We start from the raw sequence: 17,888 nt of genomic DNA on the forward strand, positions 1-17,888 counted from the left end.
GTCTGTGGCAAAGTTAAATACAGCCCATTAAATACGGGCTGAAGCGTCCCGATGAGAATATTTTGAAAACTTTTGAAAATGTCTTTAAATTTCACCACGTTTCTCTTGAACTTTGAAATACTCTGAAGTATTGTGGGCCAGGGTATAAGTGTGTGCGTGGGGATTGTGGGGAGGAGGAGCCGTGCTGCTGCAGCGGGAAAGAAAAAGCAAGCCACTGTTTCTTCTATACCAATCCCAGTCCTTGTTTGGAGTCGCTGATGGTTTACAGCTCAAAGATGAACAACTTTTCCAACCCACTTTTCACTTAGTTTGTGCGCGCCTTGATCTCCCCAGCCCAAACACTGCCGAGGTACCGTGTCTGTTTAGTGCTAGGTTATGGGTCTTTAATCACTCCTGAATGTAGCACCTTATGGTCCAACAGCTACTGTAGGGACTCTCTCATAATTGGCAATAAAACGTGACAGAACATTGTTTTGAAATGGGGATGATCCAAAGATGTAGAACTGAGGTGAAGCTGTAACATTGCAGCGTGCTCATCTTTTCATGCAGAAAATATTTTCATATTGCTTGAATTACCTTCTTAAAATATTTGATGTTTTTTACTACCTGATTTTCTGTAAAGAACCAATATTGGTCCCCCTCCTCAGCCCACTCCTTTTGATTTTTTTTTTTCCTAAAGATAGCATGCATATGCATACTTCCTTTGTCCATGCCGCAGCCTGTGTAGGAGCCACTTGTTTGAACACTGGTGTCAGTGCAATGAAGGGGAAAGTTATTTTACAAAAGTGACTTAACGGAGCAATATTCCACATTCATGGCAGGCATGCTGTTCCCGTAATAAATTTAAATCGATTTATTGCACATCACTGACTTCCGCTATTTTATTTTAAATTCTGTAACCAGATCAAGGTCAAGGAAGCAACAGATGAAAGGAAAAGGGGAAAGGAAGCCGGAAGAGGGGAGAGGCAGGCAGGAAGGGGGAAGCGGGACAAGGAATGGTTCAGAGCAGGATTTGGAGGAGGTGAGCAGGATAGAGCTCCAGCACTTAGAGACTGCTCAGATGAGCGTTACTTGTTGAGATGAACTGAGAAGGAAAATGGGTTAGTCTTCTGGGCATACAAGAATTGGGAGTATTGATGGCTTAGGTTTTGCTCCTTGCTTACAATTATGTATTGGTTCTATTTCTGAATTTCAGATACGCTGTTAGTCCTTGCAAATGTAATTCTTTGTGTGACCAGTTGCTGAACAGAAGTACTTCTGGACTTCTGATGTGCCTAGTAATTGCTGCAGCGACTGGGAATTCAGAAGGAAGGGTATCCCAAGGCCATTTTAGAATATGCTGTTGCAAGATTTTACTGTGGTGTTTTGGTCTGAGATCAATGAAATATGCTTTTCATTTGATTCACACTGGAGAACAGACCGTCTGGCTCTTCAGATGCCTCATGAGGTCGAGATGTTTTCTTTCACTGAAGGGAGTGTTTTGCTTGTGCTTAACTTCTTCCTCTGCACTAGTGTGAAATTGCATTTTAAACCCAAATGGCCCTCACAGTTTCACTCAGACTTTATATATATTGTTAAGTGTTAGTTAATCTGTTCTCTTGGATAGATATTTTTCCTCTGTCTGAAACAATTTGCGGTATCAAAAGTGAAACCATAGGAACAAGAGGCAGCCAAGTGTAAATGTCTGTAGAACAAGGTAGGCTCTGACAGCTGCCGTTAAAATCTGTGCTACGGCTGGTGAGAGCTGTGGTAAGCTGTTCCAGACTTGCAGTGCTCTTTGTATCTGGGAAGCTCCACGTGAGCAATTTGCAAGTGTGGTCTGTTTTTGAGTACGCATAAGGGAAAGGAGAAGGATGATGTGAGGAATCTGCCTGACTCCAGGAAATAATCAGATCCAATTATGTTGTTGATGTTTAACCACCAACTTTACCGAGATAGTATTTCTGTATCACGTTAATTGTGTGAGTCATCTGGAACATAAAAGACTTTTCATGGAAGCTTGGGAGAGCCCTACGAAGGTGAAACCTGGTGGCTTATGTTTCCTTTATTCAGAAATAATTGGAGCAAACCCAGGAACTGATTGTCCTGCTCTGCTCTCTGCAAGTAGACAGCCTTGGTGGCCGCAGAAGCTCCACTGCAGGGGCAAAGGATGTCTGGGCATATTGCGTCTAGCTTGGCATAGTGTCTTTCCCCTGTGCCTTGCAGAGGGAATGAATCATGGATCAGATTAATCCTCCTCATTTTCAGATACTGCTGGAGCCTTAGAACTTGCAGACAGTGTGGGGCAAACAGTCCCTTCTACTCCATCAGGACCTTGCACAGAAACATTTGCTCCCACACGTGGGAGAGAACTGGTCCCCTAGAAGGCAGTTTTGTATTTTTCAGAAGAAAGAAGTTGTCCTCCTTGTATTATTTATCACATCTATAAAATCAATTTGTGTGTATTTGATTTATATGTAATCTTTCCTTTGAGGTTTGCAATCCATTGTGTTTTTGAAGGAATTTTCAATAACTTCTCATCCTGGTTCAAACATTATTTATTAAAAGCAGCTTTACGCAATCAGTACCTGCACTGTAGCAGGAAAGCAGAGCTATTGGCAACTGTTATTTTGTGTTTACTAGCTTGAACTCTGTCCTCTGAAAATTAGTGCTGTAGTTTCTCTAAAGCTTTTCTGGTATTAAATACCTTCTCTGGGAGACTTGCTTGCTCCTGCATGCTTGTAAGCGGACCCAAACTAATGGCTTTTCCACTTAAAAGAAACATTGGACAAGGTCTGTCAGGTTTAAGAACCGTAAGCAGTAGTTTCCTGAGCCCAAAAAGTAAAAATGTGTTTGTTACGCAGATGATAGTTTCAAAAATGCTTTATTTTTAGTATTACAGACATTTGGTTTTCTCTAGACTGTGTTAGGAATTTGTCTGGAGTGGTCAGTAGCAGAAATGTGGAAGATTGTTAGTGATAGATTGCAAATAAATTGATTTGCTTTTTTGAAAATTACAGGTAGCTAATTGTATTTCTGTAGAGTTGCACAGTCTGGGTCCTAGAAAAACCTGACCCTAGAGAATTCAGCTGAATTTTCTTCGTTCAGAGTCGTACAGTCACAAAGCCACTTCACTTTTGCTTTCAGAGATGAAAATGACGGTTTTCTTCTTTGTTTTAGGATACCTGTGATCCCTCGTATGTGGAAAGAACGCTAGCAGAAAGGTGAAAAAATGGGTGTTAAAACCTTCACTCATAATTCTCCTGCTCACAGTCAGGAGATGTTGGGAAAGCTGAACATGCTCCGCAACGATGGCCATTTTTGCGATATCACCATCCGCGTCCAGGACAAAATCTTCAGGGCGCACAAGGTGGTTTTGGCAGCCTGCAGCGACTTCTTCCGTTCTAAACTCGTCGGCCAAGCAGAAGATGAGAGCAAGAGCGTGTTAGACCTGCACCACGTGACAGTGACTGGTTTTATACCTCTTCTGGAATATGCTTACACAGCAACGCTATCTATTAATACAGAAAACATTATTGACGTGTTGGCTGCTGCCAGCTACATGCAGATGTTCAGTGTTGCTAGCACGTGCTCGGAATTCATGAAGTCCAGCATTTTATGGAATACGCCCAATAGCCAGCCAGAGAAGGTGCTGGACGCAGGACAGGAGAATAGCGCAAACTGCAATTTTACTTCTCGAGACGGCAGCCTTTCTCCGGTTTCTTCTGAGTGCAGCGTCGTGGAAAGAACCATTCCTGTTTGCCGAGAGTCGCGACGAAAGCGCAAAAGCTACATAGTTATGTCTCCCGAGAGCCCCCTTAAGTGTAACACACAAACAAGTTCCCCCCAAGTGCTGAATCCTTCAACTTCTTACCCGGAGTCCAGAAATCAGCCTGTGGACTCGTCCTTAGCTTTTCCCTGGACTTTTCCTTTTGGAATCGATCGAAGACTTCAGTCTGAGAAGGTGAAGCAGGCAGAGAACTCTAGGATTTTGGAAATGCCTGGGCCCTCCGAGTCCAACAGAAGAATTGCAGATTATGTGACTTGTGAGAGCACAAAAGCCAGTTCTCCCCTCGTCATTGAAGAAGACGTGCACGTCAAAGTGGAAAGGTTAAGCGATGAGGAGGTTCACGAGGAAGTATCGCAGCCTGTTAGCGCGTCCCAGAGCTCTCTGAGCGATCAGCAGACAGTCCCAGGAAGCGAGCAAGTGCAGGAAGATCTCCTGATCAGCCCACAGTCTTCCTCTATAGGTATGAACATTTCTGAGGTTAGATATGTGTACAAATAGTTATGGGTGCACTTGTGATTTTGTTGGAGGAAGTCTGCTTCATGATTTTTCATGCTTTTGTGCCACTGCATTTTGGCTCCAGTTTTATGAAATGTTGTGTATAAACCCTGATGGAGAGATGGGACTTGGAGCTCTTTAAGTAGCTTTGAAGAAGGCAGCTAAGAAAGGTAAGCCTGTTAATAGACCTCCTTATTCAGGAGAGGCTGAGAGCCTCTTTTTACCTCTGGTTGCTTGACTGGGGAGAATAATTCTGTTTTCAGTAGTGTCAAAAGGCATGATCTCAGCTGAGCAGAAGCACCAAATCAGAAAGACTTGTGGTTGTAGCCACGGAGGGGTAGAATGGTACTTTGCATCAGACATAAAATCTTGTATAATCATGACAGAGAGCCTTTGTAAGAAGATTTGCAAAATAAGTGGTGGAACGCTGTCATCCTAATGCCCCAGACGAAAACAAAACCACACAGTCATAATACTGAGAATCTTTCCATTTCTGTGGGATTTGGTTCTCAAGTTGCTGCTTCAAATACTGCCAGTTGCTGAGAGAAACCTTTTTTTTTTCCATGGAAGACAACTTGAAGCCAATTTTGGGTTCTTGTGGCAGACTGTTGTTTATTAATAGCTAATGCTTAAAGGTTACTGTAACAACCCCATTTTCCCTTGTTGTGCAGAATGCATTGACTGGCTTTTAGTAAGCCAGAAGATAGAGGTTGGGCAATATTTCTAGTTTAATTACTGAATTTTTGCCTAAGTCAGCTATTTTGCTTTCTTTTGGCTTAACCTGTGCTCAGTAGTTTGTTTACTGAAAGATTTTTAATAAAGCCTGTTTTGTTTGAAGGCGGTAAGAATGGCGCATGTACTGGTCTGCTTTGTTCAAATAATGTATACATGAAAGGCTGCTTCAGTTAAATAAATCAACTACAGCAAAGTAAATAAATGTAGTCTAGTAGCCTGCATGATTTGTTTTGTTTGGTCAGCGTAACACTGTGCCTTCTCTGAGGAAAGTGAGTGTTAGATCAGTCTGACCATTCCAGGACTGCAATATGTAATCAGTGGCGTTAAACTCTTCAGGTAATACACGCTAAAAAGAAACAAAAATATTTTCCATTTATCCCATTCCTTCAGGATTTTTTGTGATTGGTTTTGTTCATTGGTTTGTGTAGCTCATATGTTGATAATGCTTTTTCCAAATGAAAATGTTTTATTTACTGGAGACAGGGATGTTTACCTTTTGTGAGAAGCAGACTTCATATCAGTTTAAATATAAATCTTTAAATGTAGTTTGCCAAAATACTGCATAGATTAAAAATGACAAGAAACAATTTGTTTGCTGGGTGGTCTCCAGGAAAAGTGATCCTTGTTCAAGAACAGGTTTAGCTTGACTCAGTTTTTAACTCATTACAGTAGAAGCTTCAGAAGGGCCTTGCGAGCGCCATCTGAGAAGAGGTGGAAGTCATTTCATCAACATAAATCTACTATCACAGACAAAGTAGAAGAAGGAGAAATAATTTTTAAGGAAAGTTTAAAATAGCACATCAGGTGAAAGGAGGGAGTTTTACTAACTCTAAATATCATACCCAAGCAGCTTAAAAGAACAGAGTATAAACTCTAGATTACAGCTGAGTAGCGTACACTCTGCTGAAGTGTTCAGAGAACATCTCTTGGAGTTAGAAAAAGCAGAAAAATTGCACAGTCAAAAGTGGCTTGAACGGCTTGGGACATGAGAGAGTGAGGCTAGGACTGATTTGCAGAGAGAGGTGCCACTGAGTGCTATAAAATCGCCTTTTCTAAGAGAGTCTTAGTGTTAAACAAAAAAATACCTTGAAAGGTTCTCCAGCAGCCAGGCACCTTACTGGATTCTGTTCTTGCTGTAGCCAATTTGCAGAAATTATTTCTGTTGAAAAGCAACTTTGCACATCTGTCTTCAAAAGCTCTCTGTTTTGAAGCCAAATGATGTTTTTGGGAAAGTTTTCTGTTTTCTATTTCCTATTTTAGGTTGTGTACTGCTGAGGTCATGTATCTGACCGTTTGTATGGCATGGGGCAGAGTATCTTAGGCTTTAATGATTATAATGTTTAAACTTAAATGTCTGTTATTGAGGATATTAGTATAGTATGTTCTTCCTTAAAATGGCTACAGAGAGAGAAAAAAAAAACATGCTAGCCCCAAACCTTCAAAGTACAAATTTGTTCTTTGACTACGTGTGAATTAATATTTAGTGGTCTTTGCATAACATTACTGACTATCATCACAATAGTTTTTATTCTATTTTATTTTGCTATAAAGAGAAATGGTGCTCTTGCTTTTTAGCACAGTTCACATGTACTTAATGTATGATAAGACACACTTTGTAGCTGGAAAGCACTTTTTGCCTCCTGAAAATGTATTTCCTCATGCAGTAATGTAAGAACAGTAAATGGAGGCAGCAAGACATGTTAAAGTACAGCTTTCGCTTCCCTGAACATATTTTCTTTGTATAATTGCATAAATTTATCTCAGTGTTTTATAGCGCATTTATAAAAGCATTCCTGCCTCTCTTTCTGATATTGCAAAAAGCTCTTATTCACTCCTTGGGCAATTTCAAGAATTGTTCATTTGCAATTTATGATATTTGGAAGCACTTTATAATACGGAAGGAGACTTGAAGCAAGGCCCTGATAAATAAGTCATTATGGTTACAACAATAGCTGTGTCTGAGAAGATATCTTCATAACTCATTAACACTGTTTCCATTTGAGAGGTGAAGGCATCAAATTAAACCTAAGAGCAACTGGGCTTATTTTTCAGTAGCCTTTCAGTTAAGTATTCTGTGAGAAAGAAGGATAAATCAAAACAGGATTAACTTTTGGAACTTCCTAGAGTGCTTAGTTGCTGAATTTCCCAAATGTAGTTTGTCAGCTCGTAATGAAACTAAAAATTGTGATTCCACTTGTGTGATTTTAATACTGCTGGGGATGCAAGTTTTCTCCCATCTCTGGCCCCACAACATGAGCTCACATTAAGACAATAATTTCACTTCGGTAGGGTTTTGTAGAACACCCTTGGCCTTCGTAGGGACAGCCTTTTTTGGAGACAATGCTCTCGTTCTTTTTGACAGTATAAGCACACTTTCTGCTTCTCTTTCCATGTATTTGTTCCTTCTCTCTGGTTTTCCATTTTGTCTGACACTTGCCATTGTAGACCTAACGATACTGGGTTTTCCTAGTGTGCTTTAGAGAAGGGTGCCCAAATTCAGATTGCTCACGCACCGCTCTCTTAGAAAGCAGAGTTATTTTTACCACAGCAGCAAGAGCAGCTCCTAGCACTGTCCTAAGCTTCGCTCGTTCTCAAGATGTAGGTGTAGAGAGAGAAGTTCCATTCCCGTATCTGTTCTCAGCTCACGTGGATTCAGTGGTAGAGACTCAAAGGCTGCTTGACTCTTCAGAAAAGTTCAAGCGATGCTTAGTATTCAGTCTCAACAGAGGGGAAAAAGAGGCAAGACAGAATTAGTTCTGCACCACTTCCAAGTGACTTTCTGATCCTTTTGAAATTTGGTGGAGTTCAGACATTCATATCTTATCGTCTCCCATTGCACCCGTAGTCATCATCAGAGGAAAAGGAGGTCTGCGAGGAGATCCAGTCTGCTCTTCTACGCTCAGCTCCAAGAGGCAACAAAACGTGGTTTATCTAAATGGTCACATGTAACCAAACCAGAGGATTTTTTTTTTTATCAAGGGGTATGGTTGGTGAAGGGTCAGTATCAGTTCTGGGAACTGTTTTAGTACTGTGCTGCCAACGTCCCTCCCTGGTGTGGTGTCATGAGGCCAAACTAACCTTCCCTAATACGCCTAAACAAGAACTGAACGCCAGACTCCAAGTGGTGATGGGGGAGGCCCGTCTGAGCAACAGCCAGATGCATCAGGTGAATGAAGTCGTAGTTTTGCTTTAGTGCTGCTTTTACCTTAAATTCTGTTTCCAAAATCCACCTGAGCTACATTTGCTTGATTGTTGTTGCACTGAAGAAAGCTCTAGAATGGTTTCGTGTATACGATTCTCTTACAAACAGATGTTTGGTCTCTTTTGTGTTGCATTTCTAATTTCTCAGAGGGCTCTCTCTCTCTCTCAGCATCTTCTCAGTAAATAAAGGCATTATCTATATGTATGTATATATATACACAAATCAATGTAGTGTAGCAGGATTGAACTGTTTATTGCTCAAGAAGTCTTGAAAACTGATGGGATAGTCCTTTTAGGTGAAGGTAACGTTTCTGCTTTACAGTGTCGGTACTGGATGTGTTTTGAAAACTGTGGCTGTGTTTAACATAGATTCTTTCCATTTTCTAGATGTGCCAAATATTTGCCTTTTATTGAGTTGTCTGTTTACTAGGTAATCTGTGCAGATGAGAAGTTGAGCTGGAATGCGTTGCTTCTGGGTTTTCTAAATGGTTTTCCCGAGACAATTTTAATTTCTTATCACCCAGAGATTTGGGAAAGCAAGCTTTATGTGTATTAACCTGCCCCCCCCCAACCCTTTTTGAACACGTATTTACATTAAATTGCCCTTTTTTTCTTTTTCTAGGCTCAATAGATGAGGGGGTTACGGAGGGATTACCCACACTCCAAAGTACCTCTGGCACTAACGCTCACGCAGATGATGATGATCGGTATGTACCAACATGGTGTGCAAACTGTTCTGCAGCAAGTGCTGTGTTGTAATTAACCTACCCAGCCTTAATCCCAGCATGTTCAGTTGTTCGTACATCTAATTTGCTGTGTTGATCAAAGTACAATCAGTGCCTGAAGGATCAGATGCTTTAGAAGAATGTAGGTGATGAAAGTCAGAATCTGCTTACTTGTTGCTTTTCATTTTCTGTCTATTTCCAGGGAACACTGGTGAAGACGGATATTAATGTTTTTGCTGTTTCTTCATCACTGTGCTTCATGAATAAATTAAAAAAGATCTTTACTGTGAAACAGGTGTGGTAGCTGCATGCATGTTACAGCTGACGTAAAGCCACAAAAGCAACAAAATGAAAACAAGTACCTAGCCTTGGCTTCACCAGTTGCCGTAAACCACAGAACATGCAGAGCAGTTTTAAATCTTTTCTCCCAAACTTTCTGCATGTAGCTTCTTACGAGATGCTGCGTGTCACTTACTGTAAATATTTAGCACTCTTTCGCTGTGCTGAGACGAGCGATTTATTAAGGGAATCCCTTATAAGGGAAGGCTGCCAGAGAAGACCCAACTAAAATGGGTCTGTTTGGTGGAAGATGTATTGTTGTTCCGTTAGAGCAAAGCGGTGTACCTGCAAGCAGCAACCACAACTGGTTTGACTTTGATTTATTTGCTTTTTGTGGTGTGTGTCAAGCATGGCACATAAATAGCTATTCCCTTTCTAAGCAAAATTTTTAAGTATTGACAGTGTAGCTTTTGCATGGCTTTTTGTTAGACAAGTGGGGCTGAGGAAGAAGTGTGAACCGTTGGGAGTTGCTCTAGAAACCGTGTCAAGTGAAACTCCCTATAGAGATAGCTATCAAGAGCTGCATTTTCACAGCTCGTAAAATCTTTCCTGCCGCTTCCATCTAAAACCTGTCCCATTGTAGGATTAAATCTGAAGGGAAAATAACTGCCTAGATAAGATTTTTGTGTATGGCAGAGAAGATTTTATCTATCTGCTAACAAACCGCAGTATAAAAATAATACCCAGCACTTAGGGTTTGAATTGATAGTAGGAGCACATGTTACATTAGAAGTATTCCAGGTTTTTAAAGCTGTATATAATTCTAAAGTCAAGCAGTTCTCAGCAGTAGATTATTTCAGAAGTTTCCCATAAAATTGCACAGCTTCTGCACAAACTGCGTAGAAAATTTAAAGTATATAAAATCCTTTTAACACACTGAAAATTCCTGTTAAAAGATCTCTTCTATGTAGAGAAGGAAAAAATATTTGCCTTAGTTTATGCACAAGTTTGAAAATAATTAGTCTCAGAGTAACAGAAGCATCAGCAAAATGAACCAGAATTTGCACATTGTTTATGTAAACAATGAAGGAACTAATCGTTACGGGGATTTATGATAATTTTAGACTGCAGAACTAAAATTTTCTACCAAATGATTTATTTTATAAACTCAAATGAAAGTGCCAAGACTGTACTTATTCTGTGAATCAGCTAAATGTGTAAAATGGTGCTTTCAAGTCCTAAGAAGTTTTCTTTCCCTTGTGAGCCTGTCAGGGTGGGACGGTGCATTCTGAAACGTTGTGACAGCCCTTCAGTCTCCAGACTTTTGAATCCCCGTTTCAAGCACAGAATGGGCACATCAGCAAATAAATATGGCCTGTCACTCACTGGGCCATACGACATCCTTATCATTGTGGAGAGAATCATAAATATTTCAAAATTTACGATGTCTTATCTCTTGAGTTTCTGTGTTAAATAATTAACGTAATTAAATGATCCTCCTCCGTATTCAGTGTTTCGTAAACAGCAGGTCACACGTCATTATTGTCGGCTTAATAGGCACACAAAGTCGGTTAAGTATTAAAACTTCTGTTTCACAGTGAAGTCTGAAATATTCTTTGTCTGATATTTCACATTTGGATTGCAGTACGCTTCTGTAACACAGATCTGTAATTGAGCCTTGGCTGGTTTAACAGTCTCTGTATCAGTTCATGGCTGTGTTTAAAAAGGAGTTGCAAAGGCTCAATTATAAAAGATCTCTCTGATCTGGTATAATGAGAACCTCTACTTTTCTCAAATAATTGTTATTTACAAACAGAGAACATTTCTCGGCTCACTGAGCATTCTGGCATTCACATTTGTCAGAGTTTAATTCTGCATAGTTAAATATGTATATAATCTCTTGGTGAAAAGAAGAAATTGCAAGTAGAATACTTTAGTGTTGCAACAAAAACATTTTAAAGCGTCTCTTTACCTAGTTGTTACAGAAATTCGCTGAGACGTTAGACAAATCTCAGCCGTTAAATGCCACATTTATCACAAATTGCAAGTAATGAAAATTGGAGTGTGTACGGGGAATAAAGAAGCAGGGGAGAAAAAATACAATTGTGTTTCAAATGTAATTTCTTCGTTGTGCTAAGCTCTGCAGGTAGGTCACCAAGAGGTATTTCAGCCTGCTTGCAGTGCCAGGATGGAAAAAGACATGCCAGTCACTGGTAGCTGGAGAGCCTCATGATTCCCGTGTTACCTGCTTTAGCCAGCCTTTCTCATCACAAAGCTTTTCTGTAGAAAAAAAACCCAAACTTTATTTTAAATTCCTTCTAGGGAGATTGTTCCCGTAGCACTTCTCCATTCTCTTCCAATCACAGGGAAGCTGGCACCAGCGCAGGCTTTGAGGATGAGCTAGCCTGAGAAAGCTGGAAACAAAAGGAGAGCTGTGGCTCCTGATTTCTGCCCTAGTTTGAGTGTCTCCCTGGAAAGCTCTAGAAGCACAATGCACTTTTGCCTCCTCACAGTCCCCTGACACAGAAACGAGGGAAGAAGGACCTCGGAGGCGTGTTACCAGAAGTTGAAGTTCTCTATAGAGCAAGTTAAATGTTGTCACAAAAAAACAAAATGTAATTCTTATTTGAGGACACTGCATATGTGTATCTATATGTGCAGCTCAGAGCAGGAGTCATCCCTTTATCACCCCTGCGTTGCAGCTGTCACTTCTGGTGGCACATAGCTCTGAAAATGTTAGTTGTGAATTCTCCAGTCAGCTGAGCCCAAGGACGGGATTGCCCCTTAGCGAGACTGCACGGCGTTTGTCACATACCAGATGAGGGGCAAGTTGTCCATCCTGGGCCCAAGTCAGTTTGGCTATTTGATTGTTAGGTCATTCTGGCAGCTGGACTTCTATGCTGTATGCTTTTTTTGCAATGTCGTTCTTTTATTTTATTTTTTTTTTTTTAGTATTTACGTTTGGATAACAGGTGTCTGTTAGTCTGTGTTGATGGAGTTCTCATTGGTAAAGAGGAAAGTGTACGGTCATACCAACTCTAGAGACAAAGCTGGTGTTTCCACATTTGAGTAGAGTAAAATCTGTTCTCTGTCTAGTGATCGGCTCACAAAGAGGAACAAGAGTGCCAGTTTGTCAGAAATTTAGTTAAACAAACCAGAACCTATGTTTAATACCCTCATTTATTTCACATGCGTTTGGTGAGCCGTCAGTTGGCTTTTTTAGATTCGTAAGTGGCAGTGAACTACCTTGTGGCAGGCCCTGGATATGAGCTGGTAACTTCCCTCTTGCAAACACTCCCTTAAGCAAAGATCAACAAATCTGTCCGCATCTATCTTTTCCACAGTTCTCTAAGACCCTGCTGTGTATAAAAAAGAGTGAAGAACAATAAAATTGCTTCCTTAGAGCAAATATTATTCCAGTTCCACATGAGACCAGAAATCCTTATGGGTTTTACAGGCAGATTGTTACTGAACTCCTGCAGGAAACTCTTATCTTGTGTGTATCGAGAGCTGCTTGGTGCGCTCGCTCTCTCTCTCTCTCTCCAGGTAAATTTTACAACTGGAACTTTTGCCACCGAGACCCATTGTTGTACTCAGAATTCAGATACCTAGTTCTCACGGGTATACTGACATCCATTTCCAGAACAGATCAAGACAGTTAAGGTGTAGACTTTAGAGAGGTGGTCCTAGTTCTTGACCTCCTGTGCTGATCTGCTCTGTGGATTTTTGTATGAGGCGTAGGAAGACGTGTTTGTGCAAAGTGCACGTTTCATTCCTGTGAGCATTCGAAGTCCACAAATTCAGCCTAACCTCAAAACCAATAATCTGGGCTCGAGGTGGAAGCAGACCAGCCAAAGGATTTGTTTAGTTAGGGAGACTTTCTGACGATGCGCAACAGGGGACATTGTTGTACTTTTTTTTCTCCTACATCACAGTTTAGTAGAACTAAAATTGCATTGTTCTGGCCCTGGAGTATTCAGGATCAGAGCAGTTCCCTGCTGCCAGTGACGTCTGATCTGCCACCAGGCTGTGAGCAAGCTGAAATGTCTCTTTCAACAAAAAGTGTAGACCTTAATGCTCAGGTAGGGGAAACCCCAGGTAAGTACAAACTCCTGTCGTTATGATGTTTGTACCAGCAGATTTGGTTTTATTTCACCATGCCCTTTAGCAAAGCACGTTCCTGGCCAGAGGACTTGGATTGTAATGCTGTAGTTCCCCTAAACAGTTTGCAGCTACAGGCCATGTAGGAGCAATTAGTCAGTTTTAAATAAATTACTTTGAAAGTTAAATTTTTCCGTTATTATAATCTGCATGCTGTTTTTTAAATACAACGCTTGAGTCATTCTCATGGAGCCGGTTGAATCAGACAAGGAGCAAGTATTGATTAATTAGATGAGTATTTTAAACTTAGAAATATGTAATTGTAGATACAAATGTTTGCTCATTGAACTTGGATTAAAGTGTAAATGAATCAGCTTTAATTTCATTTGTAAATATCATTGAAGCTGCAAAATACTCCTTTCATTTCCAATTTGCTCAATTCTTTAAATTCTTCCTTGGGGACTCTTTACTGATTGTAAATCATCGATATGCTTGACAAAATGCCTGTGCCTGGAAAACAAAGTTCAGTTTGCAGCTGGTGCTCAGACCTGTGCCCAAAAGAATGGAATTCAGAGGTTATTCTCTGGTTTTGTTCAGGTGTGGAATATTAGTGACTTTGAGACTTCAGATGCATAGCTGTAGAGGAGGAGATTTCCAGCATAAATATAGACTTCATCAGAAATATGAAACACCAGTCTTTTTCTTCTTCTTCTCATCCAAATGTGTTCAAGGTTCACATTTCCACAGGCAAGTCCTCTTATTTTTTTTCCTCTAGCTTGCTTGTAAATCAGTGATTTTTTTTTTTTTTTTTTTTTTTTTCTTTGTAGTTTGGAGAACGTTCAGTATCCCTACCAGCTCTACATCGCTCCTTCTACCAGCAGCACAGAGAGACCCAGCCCAAACGGTCCAGACAGACCTTTTCAGTGTCCAACCTGCGGGGTCCGGTTCACTCGCATTCAGAACTTAAAACAACACATGCTTATCCACTCAGGTAAGAAACATTTCCAATAATTACTAATTTACAGACTCGCAGAGGTTTGCTCGCTGTGCAGCAGATATAATAATGCAATGCTTTTTTAATCACCTGCCAAGCGCTTGGGAATTGATTTCGGAAAGATTGAGTAGAGGTATGTCTCCTTAAATGCTTGTTTTGATACATCAAATCTGACTGATAGTTCTACTCGTGGATGATTAGCGTTTGTGTGGACTGAAAAAAATCTGATTGCTTGAAGATCATCAGGACAAGTCATTTTCCTGATCAAGATTTGAGATGAAATAAAGTATACTTGGCTTTTTTTATGATACTAAAGAAGTGACATAGATTGAAATTCTTGCTCTTACATGTTGTAGTTGTCTGCTGGGTTTTAGAGGAAACTTGTGAATAATACAGAAAATATTATCTATCTTATGTCCTTGCATTGAAGAATGTTGTATCCTTTGGATCTCAGAATCTTTGGAGGGATTGCAGGACAACTGAATTGGTTTGATAATCAGTTTGGCTACTCCAGATAGTACAGGTAGCAAAAGGTTTGTGTGAATGCCTCCGCTGAGTCTTGGTCCCCAAATTGGTGCATTCATTTTGATTTCTAACTTAAGTATGAACTCCTTATGTCTTAGGTATCGGTGTTTTTCAAGACTTGTCAGCATTATCTGGCAATAGCATCGACATTTTAGTGAATGGAGGGAATATTGGGTTTTGCAGTTGAGCACCCACAATTACACCTTGAGGTGTAATTTTGTCCCTGCCAGCGATTATTTGTCAAATCCATTCAAGGAAAATGGCCGTATGATGTAATAATATGTGTTTCATACTTTAAAAAAGCAAACTTTGGGAGCATTTCAGGTGCGAGATTGTCCCAAGCTTGTTGCTAAAAAGGTAAACGACAGCAGACAGCCTTCAGCGGAGCATCTCTGGCTGACCTGTGGACTGGCAAGACCTAGGCAAAGCTGGGAGAGATGTGAATAGCTGTTTTAGCGTAGTTAGCCTGCAAAAGAAACTCTCAAAACTTGTAAATGTTGAAAGTGTTTTCACATAAGCAAAATGGCTGAAGAGATTGTCCTCAATCTATCAGAGGAAATAGATGTCCTTGGACAGTAGGGAAATGTGGAAAGTTTTAGCTCCACAAGACAATATTCTGGTATATTAACTTGTTTTCACATGCTTAACAAGGAGTTTCAGTGTAACCTTAACTACAGCTTTCTCTTTAAAAAAGCCCCAATTAAAAGTTCAGCTCCCGCTTTGAACGTGAGGAAAGCAGAGTGAAAGACTGGTGGAATTAACAGCCTGGACTGATGCACATTCAGCCTTTTGAAAAAAAACCTTTTTTTATTCCTTTGACAGCCCTATTATGAATAGAGCTCCAGATTCCAGATTCTTGGCCTCACGTTTGGATTTCCACACTTTCTGGAGTTCAGGCTTTTTATTAAATCTGAACTTTTTGGTGATTCAGTCTTTTATGTTGTAATAGTTCTGTTTGGGTGTGATTACATACTCTCAGCCACTGCAACATGTTGCAGAGCTCGTCTGTTTTGTGCTTCTATTAGTACCTGCAATAAATGAAAAATGAACTAGTAAAAGAATTTCTAAATTAATACAAGAAAAAAGAGAGACATGAACCTAAACTGTCTTCGAGAGCTGTCTGTCATGCAGAGTTGCTGAAAATCCTTGTATAGAAAGGTTCCCACGCAATATAAAGGCTGCTACTTCACCCTTTTATCACCATTCCTGCTGCATTACAGGGGCATCCTTGTGCACACGGTCCCCCTGCAAGAACACTTCTCTGAGGCCAAAGGCAGCAAGAAAAAGACCTTGCAATTAAGGATAGTCTGATAATGGCATTGTTGGGAACCAGTCTGGCACAAGAAATCTCCCGAGATCAAAGGAGTTCAAAGATGGTTTGAGAGGACTGCTGCATCGGATACTTTTTTGGCTGTGGCTCAGGATCTTAACTGTAGTATAATCCATGGAGGCTTATGTTCATTTTGAAACATGAGGGGAAGACAACGTGTGAGCGTTACGGACAGGTCACATTGTTATGAAATTTATTGGCAGTTGGTTCTGAGAAAGCACAGCTCTGTGATAATTGCTTCTGCCATTTTAAACTTAACCAGAGCTTTTTTTTCCTAAAACAGCGCTTTGCTGTGGCTGGCCACAGCTGCTGTCTGTGTTGGAAATCTGGAAGGATGTTGTCAGCGACCTCATTACAAAAGGTGAATGGTTTTGTTTTTTTTTTTTGCTCTCTCTTCCGCAGGCATTAAACCATTTCAGTGTGACCGCTGTGGGAAAAAGTTCACCCGAGCTTACTCGCTAAAGATGCATCGCCTGAAGCACGAAGGTAAACGCTGTTTCCGGTGCCAGATATGTAGTGCCACTTTCACTTCCTTCGGGGAATATAAACACCACATGCGGGTTTCCCGGCATATTATCCGCAAGCCTCGGATTTACGAGTGCAAAACATGTGGCGCCATGTTCACCAACTCTGGAAATTTAATCGTTCACCTGAGGAGCTTGAACCATGAAGCGTCAGAGCTAGCAAACTACTTCCAGAGCAGGTGAGGTGCACAGCAAAAACCTAACAGGGAAACTTGCTGCTTTTTTTTTTTTTTTTTTTTTTTTTTTTTTCTCCCCCCCTTCCTTTTTGCCTTTTTTTTTTTTTCCCCCCTAAATCGTATTTTCCTGCTTTCAGGGCAGCCTGCTGTGCCTCTCATCAGGTTGCCAGCTACTTCCAGTCAAATTCATTCTCGCGCCACTGTCTGTTCTATCTGATCTGTCTTACAGCATATGAGCTATGTAGGGGGGCACTGAAGAATCGAGTGATATGCAGAAGTTGCTTCTGGGCGACTTAATTTCTCTTTTCAGTAGTATCTGTGGACAGGCTAATGGTGTTAAGCCAGAGCATTCTGTACTACAGTATCTGTGGAGTTCTGTAAATGATTTGCTATTCAAAATCTTGTGCATAGCCTGTTCACTTACTCAGGGAATAGACTGACTATTTAATTTTAAGTACTTGCTTGATGGTGGATATTTTGGAAAGATTGCATGATTGCATACCTGCTCTTTTTTCATTTTCTAGGTAACATTTTACTAAATGATCAGACTAGTAGGGTTTGAAATAGTAAAGGCCAGTGGGACATTTCGTGTTTATCAGGGCACAAATGACTTGGCACATCTCACAAGTACACTTCACTAAAGACTGTTAAAAGGATTCTGAGGCATCAGATTAGCACTGCATTCTCACGTTGAAATAAGTGTTTGTAACCATTGGAATTTGAGATAGAAGAATATGAAAGTGGATGAGGGAAACTGGAGGAAGATAGATCTCACAGCCCTTAAATGTATAGAGAGGGTGCAGCTTGGTGTGTCTATAAGTCATCTGCCTTCAGAAACGCAAAAGAAATGTATTGTAAATGTTACGGCATCTACAATACCATCCCCCGTGATTTCTAAATGTTATGCTTTTTTCTTTACCAAACATTTCAACATTTTGTTCTATTTGGGTATCTCAGAAATGATGTAGGATGAAAAAATTGCAAAACAAACCAGGAAAGCCGGTCACTGGTCTTCCAACAGAATATTGTTTAAA

At 40.5% G+C, this 17,888-nt stretch overlaps 1 protein-coding gene across 19 annotated transcripts in view; it reads left to right on the top strand.

The window, feature by feature from the left end:
* The window catches only part of ZBTB44 (zinc finger and BTB domain containing 44), a 70,899-nt gene that overhangs the window by 16,712 nt on the left and 36,299 nt on the right, over positions 1 to 17,888 (top strand). For 9 of the 19 annotated variants that reach the window (XR_015261073.1, XR_015261072.1, XR_015261071.1 and 6 more), the window contains exons 2-5: positions 3,160 to 4,229; positions 8,823 to 8,907; positions 14,133 to 14,296; positions 16,557 to 16,857. Coding sequence is in view for 10 of the 19 variants with exons in the window: in XM_086766409.1 (XP_086622535.1) it covers positions 3,212 to 4,229; positions 8,823 to 8,907; positions 14,133 to 14,296; positions 16,557 to 16,857 (1,568 nt within the window). In the remaining 9 variants the exon portion in view is untranslated. Of the gene's footprint in view, positions 1 to 3,159; positions 4,230 to 8,822; positions 8,908 to 14,132; positions 14,297 to 16,556; positions 16,863 to 16,991; positions 17,495 to 17,888 lie in introns of those variants that run through there. The other 10 variants (XR_015261069.1, XR_015261070.1, XR_015261077.1 and 7 more) reach the window with 3 other exon arrangements.

The sequence above is a fragment of the Chlamydotis macqueenii genome, chromosome 24 (assembly GCF_036417535.1).
Source record: "Chlamydotis macqueenii isolate bChlMac1 chromosome 24, bChlMac1.mat, whole genome shotgun sequence".
Taxonomy (NCBI): Eukaryota; Metazoa; Chordata; class Aves; order Otidiformes; family Otididae; genus Chlamydotis; species Chlamydotis macqueenii.